Source organism: Numenius arquata, chromosome 6 (genome assembly GCF_964106895.1).
Source record: "Numenius arquata chromosome 6, bNumArq3.hap1.1, whole genome shotgun sequence".
Taxonomy (NCBI): domain Eukaryota; kingdom Metazoa; phylum Chordata; class Aves; order Charadriiformes; family Scolopacidae; genus Numenius; species Numenius arquata.
This window is the reverse complement of record NC_133581.1, coordinates 63,611,200-63,633,423: the sequence shown is the minus strand read 5'-3', so window position 1 is coordinate 63,633,423 and position 22,224 is coordinate 63,611,200. Positions and strand designations below refer to the sequence as shown.

General features: G+C 40.0%; 1 protein-coding gene across 2 annotated transcripts in view; it reads left to right on the top strand.

Annotated features, from left to right (window-relative positions):
* Nucleotides 1-2,703: 2,703 nt before the first annotated feature.
* Nucleotides 2,704-22,224, top strand: part of PTPN21 (protein tyrosine phosphatase non-receptor type 21) — a 39,036-nt gene continuing 19,515 nt past the window's right edge. Inside the window, exons 1-4 of one of the 2 annotated variants that reach the window (XM_074150015.1) lie at nt 2,704-3,130; nt 6,684-7,057; nt 17,864-18,033; nt 19,692-19,789. In XM_074150015.1, the coding sequence (XP_074006116.1) occupies nt 6,878-7,057; nt 17,864-18,033; nt 19,692-19,789 (448 nt within the window). In that variant the 5' untranslated portion in view covers nt 2,704-3,130; nt 6,684-6,877. The remainder of the gene's footprint in view (nt 3,131-6,683; nt 7,058-17,863; nt 18,034-19,691; nt 19,790-22,224) is intronic. The other variant, XM_074150014.1, reaches the window with a different exon arrangement.

Sequence of the window (22,224 nt, the reverse complement as noted above, 5' to 3'; positions counted from 1 at the left end):
TTACCCTGCCCATGTTTTTCCTCACAAATGGGTAACTCTGCGCTAGGCTGAGGAGCACATACATCCCTACGGCTTTTCTGCCAGCAGGGTGACTGATTCGGCTTCCTATTTGGCTCACTTCCACCTTTCTGCCTTACTATTAGCCGGCGCAAAGACCCGATGCTGGAGAGAGTTCCCAGAATTGGAACGAGGTGAATACTTCCGTCAACCTTCACCCCGTTGGCCGACACACTCAACTGCAATCACGCATGTGGACCAGGATGGAAAAAGAATCAAAACTGTTCCAGAAGGGAAGATGTCAATAAGAACAAAGTAGGTTCATCCCTGCTCCACCATGGGCGGGCAGGATTCAACCCAACAGGCAGAAACTTTGTACTTCTAGAAGGGCTGCAACATTCAGCTGTAGGATATTAGTACTCCCACCTGGAGTACTGTGTCCAGCTCTGGAGTCCTCAACAAAGGAAGGACATGGACCTGTTGGAACGGGTCCAGTGGAGGGCCACGAAAATGATCAGAGGGCTGGAGCACCTCTCCTATGAGGATAAGCTGAGAGAATTGGGGCTGTTCAGCCTAGGGAAGAGAAGGCACCGGAGAGACCTTATAATGGCCTTCCAGTACCTAAAGGGGGCCTACAGGAGAGATAGGGAGGGACTCTTTTATCAGGGAGTGTAGCAATAGGTCAAGGGGTAATAGTTTTAAATTGAAAGAGGGGAGATTTAGATTACATATTTGGAAGAAATTCTGTACTCTGAGGGTGGTGAGGCACTGGAACGGGTTGCCCAGGAAATTTGTGGATGCCCCATCCCTGGAGGTGTTCAAGGCCAGGCTGGATGGGGCTTTGAGCCACCTGGTCTAGTGGGAGGTGTCCCTGCCCATGGCAGGGGCGTTGGAACTCCATGATCTTTAAGGTCCCTTCCAACTCTAACCATTCTATGATTAGTCTTTTCCTCCCATAATCTTCAACAAGAGAGTAAAGAGTACAGCAAAAGGTGCAGGTGTTTTACCCACGCATACTGTCAGTCCTGAGCAGGGGTTAAAGGGGAGAAGCAGAAGCACTTCATAGCGCCCTGAGGCAATCACGCTGTGTCTTATTGATGCATATCAGAGTTCATCACATGTTCATGCATGCCTTGGTCTCTTTGTCCTATTTATTAGAGTGGATGGTTGGAGCAAAGCAGGTAATGGAGAGCTGATGAGGCAAAAAATGAGATAGGGTGAATTGGAGAAAGCGCAGAAAAACACAAAGTTAGGATTCAAACTGGGATTATAGGGAGCAGAAGTAAAAATTTAATTCTGGAATGTTTGATGAGCTTCAAAAAGAGAAAATGTAAGCTGCAAAGCAGCATATTGACAATACCCTACTTGTCTCTTCAGATGATGTGTTGTCTTTAACAGAAATGCAAAGAGAGAAAACACAGTAAGGGGTAACATGGAGAGTAAGAAAACTGTAATAAATGCAACTTCTAGGCAGGGAATCAGGCAGGAAATGGGTGTGATCGAAGTTCAGAATAGGAAATGTGACAGATAAGAGAATTGAGACCTTGTTTCCAGTATGAATTGTTTAGAAATAGGAAGGGTTGCCTCTGTTACCCTGAATTTTCATGGCTTGGGTTTGTCATGCATTGCATTGGCCAGTTTTCTCTGTTGAATAACCATAATTCTGGCCTGTAGCAAATACCATTAAAAAAGGGTATCTCCCTAGTCCATTTTGAAGTTAGTTTATTTTATTCAATGTAAAAAAATTCCCCTGAATGAGTTCTTTCCTTGGCTGATGGGCTGCTCATCGTAACCGAGGCTGATGTATGGGAGAGGGAAAAAAAGAGATTCCCCTGATTAGAGGAAAGCCTGTTGTGTCTAAGAGAAATAACTCAGAAGAATTCATCAGAGTACAAAATTACCTACATACTTCAGCTGAGATTAGTGTCCTCCCGAGTAACAAGCTATTTGCATAGCAGATCTGCAGGTTGGACCTGCTCAGACAGTAGCGTGTTTGTGCGCTTTACGTTACCAAAACACTTTCTAAGTTTTAGCCATGAGTCAGCGTTTGCACCCTCACTTTACCTTTTCCCTCATCCCAGACCTGTTGCGAGTTTGTATATGCTTTTGTCCGGCTCGCTGGAGTGCAGCCCCTCATACGATGCTTGCATTGTTTAAACACAATATTACTTAACTGATACGCATTTAATGCTTGCTAAGATGGTTGTTACTAAAAGCACAGTTTCCACTGACACCTTTGGGAGTTTTAAATCCAAGTAAGAGCTGAAAGACTCTTTTTAATTTAATCTGCATTTTTTTGCTGTGTATATTACCAACAGCTGAAGCTTTTCAATTATTTTTGTTTGTAGCTGCAGACGTAAATGTATGTGCCTAAGTCATTTGGTATTGAACACGGATTAAGCTTTTAAAACATTTCCAAGCTGCGTGAAAATAAGACCAACGTATTTTTTTTGGTAAGAGATTTGCCTTAATTGGAAAGGCTTAAAATAAATGATCATATGATTAAAAAAAGCAAGGATTGCCTGCTATTTGTTGTAACCCCTATTTCTGTAATGCCCCCGTAGCCAGAGAAGCAGCTGTTCATTGCTGACATTCTCCCTGCCAGGCATTCCAACTCTCTGAGGTAATGGGCTACAAGCATACGGGCCTTCGCTTTAATTCTTTCAGCGTATCCTTCCGCATGGATAGAGCGAGGGGAACGCCTCCAGGAAAAGAAATTAAATGCACACACACGGAGGCACACAGAGACGGGCGATTTGAAAATATTCCCGAGAAACGCCGTTTGTGCTCATGCAGCGCAGCGTCACATGAAGGAGGCAGCCTGAAGAGCTGGCTGGCACAGGTTTATTTTGTTGTAATATTTTTCTTCCACCCCCAGCTCTTTACCCAGTGGAATGATATCCAGAGCAAGTTTTTTGAGACAGGAAGTGAGGAATGTTTTCACTATGAGTGATCTGAGAAGAAGGTGGGTTAGCCGAGATAGCAGCTGTTTCGGACGAGAGGAACACAGTAAGTCAGTTCCCGAGGAATACCGATGAGATGGCTCCGGGAGAAAAAGTCTTGGAGAGCTGTGGGGTTTTTTTGGCTACACGTATGTGAAAGGAGACTCGGTGTCTTTGGATCGCTGCAAAAGGTAAGGGGAAAACAGCAGACAGTAAAAAAAAATAGTGGGTGATCTTCTCTGCTGTGCACTGTAAGACTGAGGAGTTTCAAGCACTTAGTTTTTGAAAAGTAAAGGCTGTGGAACTGTGCTTCTGGAGGTAGGGGAGGTTTGAGATAGGCACTTATTGCTGCTCTCTCAGTCCAAGAGTCATGTCAAAGATTAACTGGTAAAACAAGGGGAGGGTGGAGTATTCTGGGTTTTTTTGGCTCCCTGAATGTTTCTGAAAGAAATACATGTATTTTAAGCATTTGAAATAATAGGAATCCTTTTTCGGCGTTGTATATTTTAGTTTTATTTTGCACGCTGTCATTCATGCAGGCTGTTTAAAAAATCTTGGGACAATAAAATGCTGATTATTGAGGGGAGAGTGAGAGGTGTAGGTGAAGAAGGATACTACCGTGCTCAATAATCATGTGTCAGTCGCAGCCATGTTGCTGAAATTCTAATATAACATTTTTGAAACTAGATGTTTGTGTTGAAATATAAATGTACAAAGTTTGGTTACATTTTCAGTTGTTTGAAAATTCCAGGCTTGCTAAATAAAGGTTTGTTATTGTAGAGGTTGTCAGTTGGGTTTGTAACTCCTGGCAGTGTGTAGTTTCTTTTTGCTAAAGTAACTTTATAACAATGCAGATGTGTCTGAATTTAAAGTAATGCAGAAGGTAAATATAAGAGCACTTAGCACTGCAGAATGCACAGCTGCTGAATAAAACCAGCACAGCTGTGTTTGCAAGAATCACACATGGCTAGCAGAAGTTACTGAGTGGTTCCTCAGTATTATTCATCAAACTTGCCTTTATTCTACAATGTTAATTTATTATATGTCAGGAATTTTTTTTTTAGTTGGTCTTTTGTGACATGGATTGGAAGTTAGTTAAGTTTTCCTTGTTGTAGATGTGTTTCAGAAGTAATGAAGATTAGGTCAGACGTGTACCGAGTTAAAATGAAGTCGTTTAGGGTAAATGTTCAGTAGAGCAATAAATGCAAACCACAGATCATAACCTGAAAAGCACTCCTGGCACGTTCTGAAAATTCTGCTCTAAACTTCCTTCCTATGCTTGCATTGCTACCTGTCTGCAGAGCGAACTAACTGCCAGTCCGCGATTGCCTTATGTCAGCATTAGATGGGTTGGGAATTTCCCCTGTCAGGTCAGCCTCTGGTTAGTGATTTTTTTTTTAATTTCTTTTTTTTTTTTTTTCCCATGCCCTTAGAATACTTTTCTAATGGCCTGATGGAAGTTTGAATGTCTTTCGTATTGGTACTACATAATAACTGAGGTTAAAACACCGCTGCGCTTCTGATTGCAGCTTTCAAAAGGATGAGTAAGTTGGTTTTTTCTCATTGCTGTAGCGCCGAAGAAAGTGCGTAACTCCGCACAGAATGTATTGGAAAACAGGCCCTGGGGACGTGAGCTGAGGTCAGTCAGCCAAAAGCTTCTCCGCCAGGAATAAACCCAGTGCGAGATTCTGCTGGCAGTGGGCAGGAAACTAAAAGCTTCTGTCTGCGGAGCGTTCCCTGCATGCTGCTCTGGGGAGTCGGGATTTGGAGGATCAAAGTGCAGAGCGAGTAATAAAGTGAGGAGTCCCCACGTATCCTGAAATTTTTCAGGGAAACCTGTTGCTATCAGTTGTTATTTATTCCGCCGCTGCACCCAAAAATAAATTAGTGTTTGGGTCGGGGTTTTTTTTTGATTCAATTAAGATTGTAGGCAGTTATCTGTTGAGGATGGGGATTGTGTAGGACGGTAGAACCGCTTCCAGATTATTAGAAACGTGGTCCTGAAGTAGGCTTATGGTCGTTCTCTGGAGTAGGGTTGCAAAGATGTCATTGAGGAAAAATGCCGCGCTGCCTCCTCTTTCTCCCCGTTTTAGGCCTCTGGTGCCTTTCCGCCTCCCTTTCTTATTTGCCCTGCTGCTTACAAGGGAGCCTGATGTGAGATTTTCAACCAAAAGAGTTTACGGTTGCGTCGAGTAACATTCAATTTCTAGGTATGTATATAAATGTACAAGTAGTAAGAGGCTATTTGTTCATAGTTACACCTTCAGAGTTTAAAAACAGGTGCGCTAGGAAGACTGCTTCTTCAGATCCCCACCCCACCCCAAATAAACGCATATCCTCATGTGATTCCTGTCTGATCATTCTAAGACTCTTCAGAAATCAAATTATCCTTTGTAAACCCTGCTACTAATTGGCACCAGCCTGAAAATACAAGGAGGCGGTTGTTTTGTTTGTTTTTTTTTTTTTCCCTTTCAGGGGCTGCCGCTAGAGGTCCCAGGCAGAGCTTCCCCGGGCCTAACAATGAGAGGAAGGAGGGAGGGGAGTTTTTCCCTCAGGGCGGCCCGGCCCCCTCGCCCAGGGCCGGTCTCTCCCTCGGCCCTCACCGGCCCAGCCCGGTGCCCGCGGCCCAGGGGTGTTAACGCGGGGTCCGGGGGGGCCTCATGGCTGTGAGGGCGGCACCGAAACCCCCTCCCTGAGGCGATGGTGGCTTTTACCTCCCGTGTGTGACGCGCCCTCCTCAGCGGTAGCCCCTGCTGGCTGGAGCGACTGTCCTCAGCGCGCACGCTTCTGCAGCAAAAAAAAAACCAAACAACCCACCCACCTGTATTTAGAAAATGTTCTTCTTTTTCATGTGCTGCTGAAAACCAGCACTAGTAAGATAATGAGGAATTTCACAGGTTAGGGTGCGCGCGGTTCAGAAAACACCTCAGAGAGGAGGAGAAAGGCGAAGGTTGAGTGTTACGGAGTTGACCGGAGAGGAGGCACGAAGGTGTTTGCGAAAGGTGGGGAGATGGGTGGCCGCCTTTCGGCTGGGAATATGTATGTTTTTCAAGAAAAATTAGAAAATAAGTGGTTCTCAGAGCTTGCCTGCTTTCTCGGTGTGGCAAAGAGTAACCTGAAACATTGTATGGCAGTTCGACATAAGAAATAATGTAATTCAGGGACGATTAGAGGAATTGGATTTTAATTGTCTGGTAGGAAGTGGGTAAGGTGTGAGCTTTAATGCCTCTCTTCCTGCCTGCCTTTTTTTTTTTTGTGTTAATCGTTTATAGGGCTTTTTTGTTGTTGTTTAATCCAACAGATAGCGGCTGAGGCTGCACGCCGCTCTGAAAAACAAGCCAGATTGCTGGCTTTGCTCTTAAAAGAAAATGGCTTTGTTCAGTATTAGAAATACCTTAGGCAACTTGGACTTCGTAGAGGTGTTTCATTTAAATACTGATTCAGTTTAGAAATACTTAACTCTTAAGACGTTGAAGCCACATTTGATGAATGCTCATTATTCACTTGCAAATCTAAAAGAAAAATCTGTCTTGCCAAAGACTGGTGTTGTCTGTGGAAAAACCAGAAACTCTGGTGCTTATTTCAGTATTTGAATGCATAACATCTCTGCATTTTGGAAAAGTAGACTGATTATTTACATTTAGAAAAAATAAACATGTTATTTTTCCCATGTTACCATTCCCCTTTCAGACAAAGTATTCCTGATTCTTGTATTTATTCTCTTTCTCTTTTGTTCCTTGCTAGGGTTCCAGTGGATGCCCCTTCTACTTGTCTCTTGGTGGAAAACTTGCTTGTCTTTAATGGATACTGCTGCTGGTGGTTGATCTCTGGAGACTTTACAGCTCCTTACCTTTTGAGAGGAGATAGCTACTTGTCCCCTCACAAGGTCCCAGTGGTAGTAGCTCTTTATCAGTAACCATCTGTGAGGGAAAAAGAAGATGCCTCTGCCTTTTGGGTTAAAATTGAAACGAACTCGACGTTATACAGTATCCAGCAAGAGTTGCTTGGTGGCTCGTATCCAGCTGCTCAACAATGAATTTGTGGAGTTCACGCTGTCGGTGGAAAGCACGGGCCAGGAAAGTCTGGAAGCGGTGGCTCAGAGGCTTGAATTGCGGGAGGTAAGCAAACTGTCTGGTGAAGCTGGACTTTGTCTCTGGTGCTAGCTGATATATGTGGTGAGTTCTTACCGTTTGGGGCAATCGGTTTATTTACTGGAGCAGCTATCCTGTTTCCCCTTGCTTCTTCACATTCTGGTCTTTCTTGATGGGGAATCATATTGGTCCAAAACTTACATTGTAGAGCTATGGAATGCCCATGGGGAGGATATGTGAGAAGTGGCAGTGAATAGAAGTTTGGAGTGATAACTAAAGTGACTGTTTTAAACCTGGCAATGCTGAAAATGCTGTTTAAAAAAAAAAAAAGGCAAAACATAAAACAACAAAAAACTTTCTGCCTAAGCAATTTGGTTAAGAATTACCGTGAGACTTGAGACAACTTTTAGCTAAGGATATGAAAGAGTGTTATTTGTGTGTGTGTATTACTTTCTGATGGATTAGTGCTGTGAAAAGAACTTAAAGAAAAAAATGTGATAAGTGTACCAGGGACCAGCTATTTGTATTGCTTGTTCAAATACCACAAACATGTTTGCAGACGCTGTCTCAGAGTAAGCATATCGTCATTTAGATCAAGTGCTGGCCTCATGAGGAAACATGGTTTGCGCTAGTTGAGTCTGTATATATCTGCCTAACCTGACTTTTTCCTCAAAAATTCCTTACTTCATATTTTGAAGGAGCCTTTTGCAACTGAAATCCGCTCTTCTTCTACACATGGAGTGATTATTTGTACATCTCCTGTATTGAGCGAATTACTTCTGAACTGCTGAGCTGCACAATGTTGTTTATGGAAATCTACATAGATTACCAACATTTGAAGGAATGTAATTATATTACAATTTTAGTCGTTGAATGCTGTCAGTCCTGTGTAAACTGACATTTCCCATAAGCGTCTTAAAAGGTTTAGTTCCTTAAACTGACAGCATATGCACTTTTGGGAGGCAAGAAAGGGGAAACTTTTAATAAAAATGTAGTGTTCTAACGTTGTTCTGAAAAAGATGCTTTTGCTCTATGATGTGATCTGCCATATAGTGGTGTTTTGAATATGGGATTCAAATACAGGATGAAAACCCCAGACATGGGTAACCAAAATAAGAGTTATCGTGAAAATAATTTTTGTCTAATAACTATGGGTTTTTGAAATGTTGTATTTTCATTGTCGAGCAATGGCAACAGCTTACAACTTTGCTCAAATATTGGGCAAATAAATTTAGGACTCAATCCTGCAAACATTTACTACTGTACACAGCATGCAATAGTGTTGGGTTTCTCAGTAGGAAATGCTATATATAGTCACTTGTTTTCAGAATTTTTTTTTTTTTCTGTTTGGAGAATAATAAATAAATGAAATCAATGTGAATCCATTGATCTCTAAGTGTTTGTTTAGTGTGGTTGTTTTCAATACCAATATGCACTCTTACAGATTCTCCCAAGTATTTTTTTTTTTTTTTAGTGTACCTTTATTTTGGAAAAATACAATTCTGTGCAACAGTATGACTTCTTTTTTTTTATCTTGCCCTTTCTAGCAAAGGGAGAATCTAACTACACTCCTACCCTCAGTGTTTAACTTAGAAAACATCAGATATCATATATTTAGAATTTAGTTATTGTTATGTGAATGGAGTTTCTCAATTTTATCTATCCACTTTCAGATGTCACTGCTAAGTCAACAGAAGGTAAAGACTTTTAACTATATTTGGTTTGCAAAACGCAAAGGCTTTGTCTTCCTGAATGATGACTGTTAGCTTTTATTGAACTAGTCACAGAGCGGTGAAGGTACAGTTTTTTTCTGCTATTCTTCATTATCTTTCTTTGGAGCTAGTCCTGAAAACCTGTTTCTTTTTTTTTTTAAAAAAAAAAAAAAAAGAGCAAGATGGCAATTGCCTCAATTAAGAGTCATATATCAGACTAAGGGAGTTGACAGTACACTATTGAACTCTGAGCAGATTCCTTCAGTCATGCATTCTTGCATGGATTATTTTGGCAGGAAAATGTGTTGCAATAAAAGGGAATGGAAAGTAGGGATATAAATTACTTTCCAGAGCTTGCATTCAAAAAATGTTGTTCTGCCTTTAAATAGTCACGTTTGCCAGGCAGATACTAGATCATTCCTGACTGCTTGCTTGGTAGAAACTTTTCAGAAAGAAAAAATTTGCTGAGCACTTTGCTTAAATCTGCAAAACCAACATTAGTCTTTGATACTGTACTAAGTACTTTCTGTAAGATGTTGCTTATTGTTAATGCACTAAACATCCTTAAGGAGTGAGTGTGAATTCGAAGTGTTAAACGTGAAAGTGTGACTGGCTATTTGAATACTGAGACTTAACGCAGTTATGAAAACCGAGGCATCAGTTCAGGATTATTGTATATGGGCCACGCAGATGTGGCGTGCGGTCCCCGTGCACCTTCAAAAGAGTTTATTGCAGCAGGTATGAGGGGGATCGCTGCCTTTTAATACATGGAATGGTAAAATTTGTAAATGTCTCTTTCTCTCCGGTACAGTCTGCAATTACTGAATTTGGATGGTGAATTGAGTGGCTTACTTTTAATGCTGTGCCTTCTTTTAAGATATTTGCTTTAACAGGTCTTTATGTAAATTAGTAGTCTTCAAATTACGCTTTGTGGGGCTAAACACTGGTTTTCTTCTGATTTTCCAGTTAGTACTTCTCAATTTCCAAGTCGTGTACTTGTATGGACACAGCTAGGGGATAGGAAGTCTTAAGTATGTTGAAAATTTTATTTTTTTACTGAATGGTAGACTGTACAGAGAAGTGAAATAAATGCATTAAACTAGGAAAAAATATCTTCTGGTATTCCTAGAATGTGACTCATCAGCAAGCGGGTATGTAATCCAGCTCTCTCAAACTGAGGAGCTGGGGAAAGAAGCCAAAGGGAACATAAGTTACTTACCCTTTGTAGCGCAGCCTGTCTTTTATCCTGAGAGAACTACGACCAAACGTGATTTATGCAAAAACCTGTATTTGTTGCAGAAAACCATTCTGGAATTGCAAGTTCTGAAAAACTGCTGAGAGCTCTGTTTGTTAACTACCTAAAAAAGTGTCTGCAGCACTGCTTATCTTGCGTCTAGGGCATGAGTATACAAATTAAATACTTGAAAATATAGAAATGTTTTTTTAAATGTTAATACAGCTAGATATCTATAGGATGTTTGGCAGGAGATGCTACAACTGATTTACCTCTCTTGCTGGATCTTCATCTATTTCTGCTTTCTAATAACACTTCTTAACCAGAAAGAAGGGGCAAACTCTGCTACTGTGTATAAGCAGAGTCTGATTTAACTGCAGATACCTGGTAGAGATTTGGGCCCAAATACAAGAATTAATGGTAGGGAAGTTCTGTGGAGAGTCTGCAAGTTCCTGTGTTTGTTTCGGACATGAATAGGAAAGAAGGAATCAAAGTTATGCGGGTCCTGAATAACTTTGCAGTTGTGAAATAGCGCTTCAGAAATGCTTGAACTATGCTGTAAAACTTTGCGTTCTGAAGTATCATCTCAGTGTTTGGAGAAAACACAAAAATACCTTTAATTCAGGTTGGTGCTTTCTTAAATGTGAGTTTTGCATTCAGAAAGGGCGTTTTTAAAATAAGGCCAAATGCAACCATAAATATCCTTACATATGTATGTATCAGTAAACATATAAAAAAATGTATAAAAACAAAAAAAAGTGTATAAAAAAATGCAGACCTTCAGTGTGTAATCTAATTAATTTAAAATATATTGAAAAACAAACGTGACTCCATCTAAAACATGCATTAATTATAAGTATGCTGCAATTGTAATTTAGGAGCCAAGATAAATTGGAGGAAAGAGCACTTGGCCAAAAATCAGTAATTGCCTCCGTGCAACTATTGTAGTTCTTCCTTTTTCTCAAGGAAAAATGCTATACATTCAGTTATAGTATTTGCACTCGGTCTTACCACACTGAGCAGCACAAAATTAAGGTTTTTCCATGAAGGCAGTCGTGAGAAGCCTAACCCCTGATTTCTTTAGCTTTTTTTATAAAGTTAGGTCAGAATTTGAATATAACACCTAATTGTATTTTTGTCACTGTCACAATGTCTGTGAATTGCTGTATATTTTAGACTAATTTTGACAGCTTTTCTTTACTTCTGAATCAAAGACATTAGTTTATTGTTTAGTATTTTTAGACGACACTGAAATTTTGCTTTTCCCCACTGTAAAGCAATGAGAATTTAAGCCTCTGATGAATGGGAACGTGGTACTTCTTTTAATATAGTGCTGTGTGAGGTGCGAGTCAAAAGCAGGTATGTAAATCCGTCTTTCCCAGGGCCTTGGTCAGTGGTGGGGAAAAAGTAACGCAATTTAAAAATAAAACAACCTATGTTTTCACATTTCTTGGTCACGTTGATTGATAACTGCAAGAGGTTAAAATCTGTCCTGATTGGGATATAATGTCTTGTATGCACGACAAAGGTATTGCTCTTCAGCTTGTAAATTAGGCAGTTTACCTTTGTCTAATTGCCTGTTAGAAGATCGTTTATTCAAGATATTTGAAGGGTGTATAACACAGTGGATTGTGATTTGTGCGGTGTTTTAATTAGAATAAATTAGGATGTGTCAGATAACCTTGCAAGGTATTGATTTTGTTTGTTTACTTCTTATCCCCGCTGTTTTGTTTTAAGCTATAGCTGGCAATTGTTTTGTTTTAAGCTATAGCTGGCAATTGCTTTGTTTAAATAGCATTTGGGAAACCCATATTGGAGTAGTTAGGAGTAAATAATTGTGGGTGGTGTGTTGGAAAAAAAGTTTTAAATAATGAAAGAACTAAGACTTAAGACTGACTCCTCTCTGTATTCGTACAGAGCTACCCTGCTAAATGCTCCCTCCTGCAGCTACAGTTGAAGATCTTTTCCGTACTAGAACAACAAAAATAGTATAAGCAAAAGTACCCGAAAGTGAGGAGCTTCAAGGGAGGGGTTTTTATGAGGCAAGGCAGCGGTCCTCCTTTTTCTGCAAAAAGAATTGGCTGTGGCAGTCTGCAGAGGCTGATACGTGGCAAGGCTTGCAGATTTCTTTCTCCACCACTTCCAGGAAGCCTTGGATCTTGTACACTGGCCACTCCAGGCTGCTCCAGATCCTTTCTCCCCTAGAGATTGGGAAGATTTGTGGAGGAGGTTGTCTGCTGTGATAAGAGTGGAGTTTCTGGAGAATTTTCAGGGCCTCTTGCGTCCTTCTGTAGTTCTTAATGTTGGATGCAGGGTAAAGCTTTCACTCGGTATCTGGCAGTCATGCAGAGTACAAGATTATTGACGCAGTTCTCCTGCGTGCAGCTTAAATAAACTGTGATATCCTGATGGCAGGAGCTGTTTTGTGTCCAAACATATAATAAAGGTAGACCCAGTGGAGCCTTTGCGCTAACGGGGATTTTGTAAGTCCAATTGCAGCACTTATCTTTCAGTAACGAGAAGGTGTTTTCAGCACTCTGTTCAGGAAAGGCTTATGGCTTGTTTTATTTGTATGTACCAGTGTAAAAGAGGAAAAGCCTGAAAACATATTTTGATTGCATTCTTCTGTAAACCCTGTTATTGTTTTCTTCTTTTAATTTCTTGTCTCACATCTTAGGATGGTGATTCCTCAGGTCACTGTACCCCTTGAGGCAGGTAGCAGATTGTATTAATTAGAAGGCACCGTATTAACAATTAGAAGACAATTCTCATTTCCAGTCTATTTGTAACCTGTGAGATATTCTGTAAGATTTGTAATACAAGCTATGAAAATTAGCGGGGAAATGCATAATTAAATACGTAGGTTCGAAGTAAACTTTGAACGCTGCTATGCCTCAGGGGATTGTGTGGTAAAGTCTGTTTTCCTCCCTGCTTCCATCAACAAGAAGTGATTGGTTTTGGGGGTTTTTTTGCCTTTAGTCTGAGGGTTTATAGAGAATGATTTTTTTATTTATTTTTTTTTTTTAATATTCTTTTTTCTCCCTCCTCCCCAAACATGGTAGTAATAGTGTTGTCTCAGAGTCCTAGGGAGCATAACTTTATATTATATTGCCAGAAGATGGAAGACATAGTCAAGTTTGGGCATCATAATAGGTGCTGTTAACCTCAAGTGAGATTACACACATTTAGTATCTGATTGTTATTTGTATTTCTTTTCTAGAGAGTGTAAGCTGTGACCAAAATAGACCCTCAGGTTCTATATTAAAACATTTGTTTTTTTATACTGCTAATCAGGATAACTGATACATACAAATGATGTTTAGATTAGAGCTAAAGTGGCATTATATTAGGGATGAGACTGATCCATATTAAGGAAAATAAAATGAAATACAGCAATCATTTGTAGCTAATTAGTAGCAGGCAGTTGGTACAGGGAAGAAGGACTATCTCACTGATTCCATTTCAAATTACAGAACAGATGAGGAACAGCCAAGTATACTCAATAGATGTGGAAACATGAGAATTTTAAGATTTAAAACTCAGTTTTTAATGGTTTTGTAGAAGATATAAAAGATAACACTTTAAAAAAAAAAGTTACTTAATTTACATCCAGGAATTTCTCAGTAAGCTGTTTCTCTTTGTCAGCACCAATTCTATAGTGACATAGAATCACATAATAGTTGGAGTTGGAAGGGAGTCTTAGGGTTGTGTGATCCCACCCTTTGCTCAGGAAGGCCAGCTTGGATCAGGTGGCTTAGGGATTGCCTGAGTGATTTTGAGTGCCTCCAAAGATGAAGATTTGACACCTTTTTGGGCTAACTGTTCCAATGTTTGGCTAGTCTTGTTGTGAAATTTTTTTCCTGATCTAGTTGGAATTTCCCACATTGCAGCTTGTGCCCACCGCTTCTCATACTTGCAGTGAGCACTTCCAAGAAGAGTCTGGCTCCGTCTTCAATATACCCCGCTCTTCAGCAATTCAGGTCCACAGTGACATTTTATTTTAGTCTCTTCTGAAGACCGATCAGCCCCACTTCTCTGACTTTCGTCATACATCGTACCAAAAGATATAGTCTAGTTGTCTACAGTTTTGTGGCAGTCGTACCTGACGAAGCTCCTCTGCTTGGCTTAGGAAGCCTGATTGACTTCTTAGATGAAGTCAGTCCACTCACACCAACTTGGGAGCTGTAATACTGTGTTGGGCTTTTGGTACTTTTGCATTCCTGGTAACTCTTTAACTTTTATACAAAAATGTTCGCTATTCTTGTCCATAGTGACAGAAGGCAGCTAGGTAGAAGGTAACTGCAGAAATTATATTTTCTTTTTATTTCTATTTGATTTTCTTCAAAGGGGTTGGGTCATGAATAAGTCACTAAAATAAATGAACCTCAAAGTAGTGTTAATCTTAACAGCTTAGCATATTTTAAGAATTATGTCATGACATTGTTTTTACAATTGGGTGTTGTCCTGAGCTGCTAATAATAAAATCTTTTAGCAATGAATAAAAATGGATTCTATTTTAACCACTGCGAATATGTTGGGGTGCATAAGCTCCTCTGAGAACTCACGGGGTCAAATTCTGCTCTTGAAGTCAAGTGAAAGGTTTGCATACAAGTCAGATGCCAGGTTTTGGTCCATCGTGTTTTGCTTGGCTTTCATTTTATTGTGATGTTGCAGTGAACGTAGTATTTCTTTCTTAATGGAGTTTGTGCCATACTACTGTTATAATTCCTAAAATTTTATGGAATCTTAAGATACTGGCTTCTCAATATCCTTGTGGGGTGCCGGGGGGCTACCGCACCCTGTGTCTTATGGTTGTTGGTGGATTGAAGCACAGAAAAGCAAATGTTGTCTTAGGTGTCAGCAAACTTTGTGCACCTGGACTGAGAAATTTAGAAAACAGTGTTGTTTATAGTATTTGTATTCAGAGTCATGTTCCTTTTGTCCTCTTGAAACTGGAAGTTTTTGTGACTTCTTAAATTTGCCCCTTGGATTGCAGAATTCAGTGAAGTGAAGACCACACAGTGTCCACCTGTGAAAAATTTAATTTTTAGGTTTTACTTTATAAGAGAACTCCGTTTCTGATGTGGGAATATGGTCTGTTTCTCTATGGTGATTTTTAAACTTTCTCAACCATGAAACTGTTTTCTAGCATCCTACAATTTCATTCTAGCAACTATTTTATCAGCATTCTGCCTTTTCTCCAGATATCTTCCACTATATTGGAAAAACTGCTTTGTTTCTTCTATGAACGGTTCTGATTCAGTTTAATTTTTGTATTACAGCCTGCCTTTTATCAAATAGGATTAGAGTTGTGTTAGAGTGTGCAGAAGGGATCTTAACTAAGGTTAAATGGTCAGACTTCATCCTAACACTTTTTTTTTTGGTCTCCTCATTACTGATTTTGCAATTACATGATAACAGTAATTTTAATTCAGAGCATTTTTTTTTTAAACATTGGGGAAAAAAAACCCACCAAAACTCACCATCAACCACTTAAAACTGTGTTGATGCTAAGTTAGAGAGGGGCCAAGAAGTACACTTCGCCAGTATGCAACAGCGAAGGAACATTATGCCTTGGAATTGGCTCTAATTTTCCAGTTGTCTAATTTCCCAGAAAAAATGCTTGTATGGAACGGATGGTTTTATTAATTTAATGCTACACCTTGAATTTTGTGCCCCAAATTACTTAATGATCTGTTCTGATATGGAACATTGACTTCACTGCTGTCCTTGAAGTTTGGTATGTAGCATACCTGCCCATGCTGTGATTGTTACACCCATACTCAGCCTGTCGGAGCCTCAAGGGATAGCTAGAATTCCAGGGGGGTTAACTCTTCATCCTGTTTAGACTATAATCTGAGAAGATGTAGGTATATGAATTTTCAGATGTGTATATAGGTGAGTTTTCACAGGGAAATACCGAAGTGGCCTTTCTCTGCTATCAGCTGTTTCTCCTTGGCGCATTATTGGTGTAGTGATGTACTGTGGTGTCGGCCAAATAGCCGCTACACCTCTTTCACTGACCCATAAGCTTCGTTTCCACTGTGCTCAAGTGGAGTTGTCAGCCTGCATCTTCATTCTGCTACTATTGCCTGAAGCATTTACATACTACTTAATGCAGCTTCTATGAGAGTTTATGTTTGGAAGAGCAGGGTTTCGTTTCATTTTGATGAATGCTATTAAGCTTCCTAGCTCCCACTATCTCAATAATTGCTTGCCTTCGCGGTTGTCAAGTTTGTTGTGGGTGTTGAGGTCCAATATGAATACTACATCTGACCCAGTCTCTTGCTGTTTCTGAACTTTTCAGTTAACACAGGCTGCGAGTGACTAAAGATAACCCACAGCCTCCAGCCCCCACCGTCCAGAGAGAGGGAATGTGAAGGGCATGAGCATCTGCAGTGTGATGCACCACGAATGAATGATAGGTACCTAAAGGGTGGGTTGAAGGATGATGGAGCCGGACTCTTTTCAGTGGTTTGCGGTGATAGGACGAGGGGCAACGGGCACAAGCTGGAACATAGGAAATTCCATTCAAATATGAAGAGAAACTTCTTTATGGTGAGGGTGACAGAGCCTTGGAACAGGCTGCCCAGGGAGGTCGTGGAGTCCCCTTCTCTGGAGATCTTCAAGACCCACCTGGATGCAGTCCTGAGTGATGTGCTCTGGGCAATCCTGCTTCAGCAGGGGAGTTGGACTAGATGATCTCTAGAGGTCCCTTCCACCTCTGACAATTCCGTGATTCCGTGATTTCAAATCTGTGCTCCAAACCATCAAAATGCTACAGCTTCTGTGAAAACAGTAAATACTTTGTTGCTAGGTAGATATTTTTTCCAAGTCTAATTAATAGAAATTATTGATGTAAAAAAACCCCATTATGATGAATAACAATCTGTTGTTTTATAAGACTTCATCCTTAATAGCTTTATTTTGTGTAAGTTAAAAACATATGAAAATAAAGTGTTGGATTAAAGGTGTTGGTATTTCTACATATAGTAACGTGTATGTAGCAGGTACTTGGAGAATTTCCATGTAAATTCCTACAGGCTTAATTATTAATTTGTAGCATTCTCTTATCTCCCTCCCTCAACTGAAAATCTTGTAGTTGTGATTTCTTGTTTTGCTATGATAACAACATGAGTATTTTCCGGTCCACATCTGTTTGGTGGTCCAGAACTGAATGAAATACGTACTTTAGGAGCAGATTTTAATCAGTTTAAACATAGTGGAGAAATTGAAATTTGAATGAGGTTATATTGTGTTGCTCAAGATGTTGTTCAGTGGGATTTTGACATTCCAGCCTCTCGGGGCAATCTGTTCCAGTGCATATTGTATTTGTGTTTTGGCTTGGTCAGGAGTTGCCTGCCCAGGCAGGGTACCTTGCTGCGGTATCTGGGCATTTTCTTGCTGGTGGGACGAGCCATAGATGTGCTTTAACGAGCTTGTCTTTGACTGTCCGGCTGTCCTGTGCTCTTTTGTCCTTCAGCATCCCATGGGAGCCTGCCTGCCGCATCCCCAGAGAAGCCATACTTTGCTCTCCTGCTGTCCAATCTCATTTGCTATTTGCCTTTCTTGGTTCATTTAGTTTTCCTGTCACACAAATGCTTACTACTGACATCTGTGAGTTGCCACAACAGGATCAGGGACTGTTTGCAAATAAAGAGTAGGTTTGCTAATGTTTTAGCTGGGGGACCTTATGTACGTGGATTGCTCATCTGAAAGTAATGTCTGCTTTTGATACTGTCTACCCAGTTCTCTAAGTTTTCAGTAACTCAGCCTCGGTCAGTATTTTAAAACCTTTATTTCTAAGTAGCAAGTTTTTCATACAATATATTTTATCTAATACTGCAATATTAACTTTTTTTCATCATGGAAATGCCTCTTTTTCAGATTACATATTTCAGTCTGTGGTATTATAATAAGCAGAATCAGCGCAGATGGGTAGATTTGGACAAGCCTCTGAAAAAGCAGCTGGACAAATACGCCTTGGAGCCAACCGTGTATTTTGGAGTAGTGTTCTATGTGCCTACTGTTTCTCAGCTTCAGCAGGAGATTACCAGGTAAGCTTTATACATGTGTCTATAACTTTGCTTTCAGCATTCTGAAATGTATGGTTTATTTAAAAATTTTCTGCTTTCCGCTCCCCCGCCTCTATAGAAATGGAAATTACTACTTCAGGCAGAAATTATGTTCAAACCGTGTATTTGTTTTCCTTTTGAATATTTAAAATAAGTGATAAACTAAGCAAACAGCTACCGTTTTGGTGATCTTAGGAATCGATTCAAACCTGTTTTCAGTAATAGACATGTTTGGATGGTCAGACTTTTAATTGTTTTAGTTCCTTCACGTTTGTCTCCAATTTTTTTTTTGTTTCGAAGATCCATATGCTGCTTTTGGGGACATCCACCCTGCACAAAGCACATGCAGGTTTTATTGAGCCACGCTTTCCTTTATTTTGCTTTCAGTACTTTCTGTACTTCCGGTACAATACATTGGCAAACTACACGCTAAGCTGCAGCTTGTGGGTTTTTTTGTGTATCACTGAGTACTGAAGATGGATGGGAGCTTTCATATCCATTTCCACTGTGAATCTGGGGAAGGTCACCTAAGTGGTGCTGGCTGCAGGGGAAAAGTAAAATTGAGCATATATACTGGCCAGTTATTCCTATGGGCCTATACATTGGCTTCTAGTGTCTTAATATGTATAGTTGTTCTGATTTAATTATTGCTTGGGCTTAGTCCCAGCTGGTTTTGTAAGTGTTGTATGAGGTTGTTATCTACTGTCGTATGCTATACTGCTTTTTTTGTAGTAGATTCCAGAAAAGTCTAAAAAATAGTTATAAAATGTCACTGTGTTTAACAGGCTGTTAAATAGTGAGGGAAGAGAGCTGTCTTTTAGCCTGATGAAAATTTGCGTGGAATTTACCTGACCTTTCTAATCAGTGAATGAATTGCAGCACGCGCTTCCACGTGCTTTCTCAGTATTAAAACCTTACTTCACAACAGTTAACATACAATATGAAGAAGTCAAGAAGCTTGTAAAAGTAGACTTACAGAAGAAAAATGCCCTTCTTGGCAACGTTTATGTAGCTGTAGTGGCATTTTTGAGTTTTGTGGTGTTTTGGGCTCGAGATAAGGTGTTGTGTGGATGGCTACAAAGGGCAGCAGAATTCAAGAAAATAGTGATTCAGACTGGACAAATGGTACAGCTGGTAGCGGTTGCCTGTACAAGATATGACTCAGGAAAAGGTCAGATTAAAGGAAAAAAAAAAAAAGGTGCCTTTAAAGTGAGAACAAAATGTACTCAGAAGTTGTAACACAGAAATGGAAGTCACTATTGTGATTGAAGGGTTGTGGAATGATAGATCTATTGGAAGAGAATGCAGCAATACTGCAGAAGTGTACTGAACACTGTAAAGAGGAGATAATAAGATATTAAGGAAGCAAGAGGTAAAAAAAAAAAGAGAGGGCATGGTAGTAGATGGAAATCGTGGAGATTCTTTGTTTTAAAAGGTAGCGGTATTTGATTCTGCAATGATATGTGAAAGTGAAGGGAGGAGCTAACAAAGACCATGAAATAGTGATTCCGAATGATGAGGGAGACTCCCCTCCACATGACCTGGGGAATGCAGAGAGGAACAGGAAATGCAGGCATATTCATCTGCACTCTCTTTAAATTAAGAAGCCCATGTTATCTTTTTCTTTTTTTCCTATGTAGGTATCAGTATTATTTGCAATTAAAGAAAGATATCTTGGAGGGCAACATTCCTTGCACACTGGAACAAGCAATACATCTGGCTGGTTTAGCTGTTCAGGGTAAGTAAAGCAATTGTGCCAATTAGCTAATGTTGCATTAGAAACTTTGGCAATGTATTTTCTATTGCATGTTTTCTATTTATCACTCAAAGACCCAATTCAGTAGATTATGAAAGGCTTTCTCCTGAGAACTTTGTCGTATGGACTGAGGAGGGGGAATGGTGGGATCAGTGGCCCTGAACTTGCTGCTGTTTCTGTGCAGTCCTCAGAGGTGGATCTAGGTATCTAACACAGGTTTTCAGGAGTTGGGTTTAGACACTGCAGTTCCTTTGGGGGCTATAGTCGTCTGCTTACATCGAGAGACCTTTCATCTGTTTCTGTTAATCAAGACTTTTTATTCTGGCATGGTAACAAGAGAAAGAGACATGTTTTAATAAATAAGCAAATTTGAATGGACAGTAGTACTTGTATCTCCATGTTTTCTCTCAAATATCCTAACACCTAAGATTATTTCAAGTTCATATGCAAGACTGTTAACAATTCCTATGTTCAAATCGCTCCTGAAGCCCCATTTCTGTGACACCTACATGAAAATGGCTGCTTTATTTTCCCTAGCTGGGGTCGGATGGAATAGAGTGTGCACCAGAGAACCACCAGTCCTAAGTCTGTCTGTACTGATCATGTCTGGTGTTCCCTGCTAGCGTGCTTGTTTGATCTTAAATCTCTCAAAATAAAAGTTTTTAATGGCAACAGCTTCGTTTAATGTGTTTGTGTATTGCTTCATGGTGAATGCCACTCCAGTATATCTAACAGCAATTGTAGATCTGCCAAAATTGAAAGGGACTTAAAATCATTGGCAGTACATAAAGCTTAAGGTTTTTTGTCTTTTTTAATTATATGTGTTGGTAGTATCACATTAAAGACAATGATTATGTTTTTTGAAAATGTGGTTAGCAGCACAGTAGAATGAATTATATTAGTGCCTTGTTTATATAACAGTGAATCTGTTTAATCCAAGCCAGGATTTAATGGTCTTCAGCTGGCAAAATCTTGCTTTGTTATTTTCATATCTTTGGGCAGTGTAAGTATCTCTCTGCTCAGTGAGTTGTTTATAGGAATCTTGCAATATAATCCTCTTTCCAGATGGAATATATTTATTCTTTTTAGCTTTTGCATTCCTTTTTCAGTCTTGTATAAGAAAGAAACTGTATGTGTTGATAACGCGGTGAAAAAACAACTCGGAAAAAACGCAGGTTCTAAATTAATGTGCCTCGATGACTGAAGTAGCTTATACCAGGTAGGGTAGTTAATTTTAGCTGATGAACGAACAGAAGCAGTTGTTTGCTGTTTCGAGTGAACTGGTTTCAAGAATGATCTGTATTTGAAATAATTACAATAGCCTAACTCTAAACACTTCTTTATCTGAAGTGCTGTGTTGGTATAGTGTGTCGCAAGTTCTCCCCTTTCATCATAAATAACTTGCATATTAATTGTTAAGGCTGAATACAAAGTTGGTTCCTGAGTGTCTCTAAAGTTATACTATTATGGATGAGAATCTATGGTAATGTAAATAGGATCTGTATACTTGGGGATTGTGTTTATATTTTTGGGAGCCATCCCGTACAGACTGCTGTTCCACAGTTTCTCCTGTGAGACCAGTACATAACTTTTCCAATTTAGCCTGTGTTATTTCTCTTCTTTGAAACGTTGGCTATTTTTTTCCTGGAAACAGAACAAGAGGCAAATTCCTTGGGATGCCCTTTGGCATGACATCAAATCAAAACTGTTATTAAGTCCCTTCTGAGCCTGCCTCTGAGTCTGGAAAAGCTTCTATGTCCCACTTTTTTGCATGTCTGGGTGCAGGGAGCTGTAGAAGGCCTGAGAGTGGAAGGGTGCTCCAGCTGCTCTGTGCAGTGTTTGTGCTGCCAGAGCTCTACTGCAAGGAATTCAGTGTCTGGCACGAGAGACTAAAGAAGATGGAGCCAGACTCTTCTCAGGCAATGGGCACAAACTGAAATACAGGAAATTTCATTTAAGCATAATAAAAGTTTTCTGTTGAGAGAGTGGTGAGACACTGGAACAGGTTGCCCAGAGAAGTTGTAAAGTCTCCATCCTCTGTCTTTAAAACTTGACCATAGAAGGCTCTGGGACAATCTGCTGTAGCTGACCCGTCTTAGGGCTGGATCTCTAGAGGCCCCTTCCAACCTCAACCATTCTGCACTTGAAAAAACCAAACAAATAAAACCCCAAGGAACTAAGGAACTTGGAGCAACACTGATTTTTATCACTTCTTCTTTCCTACCCCCAAGGAGTGTTACCAAGTTTTCTGAAAAAGATAAAAAGATGGGATGTGTTTTACCTTTCCTCTTCATAAGCATTACTGGTTAGTTTGTTCCGTTGTTTTACTTTCAGATCGTAGTTCAATAGGATGGAGATTTGCTACTTGGAGATCCTGCTGCAATTAGTTGGGTATTGAATCATTTTGTTACAAATGT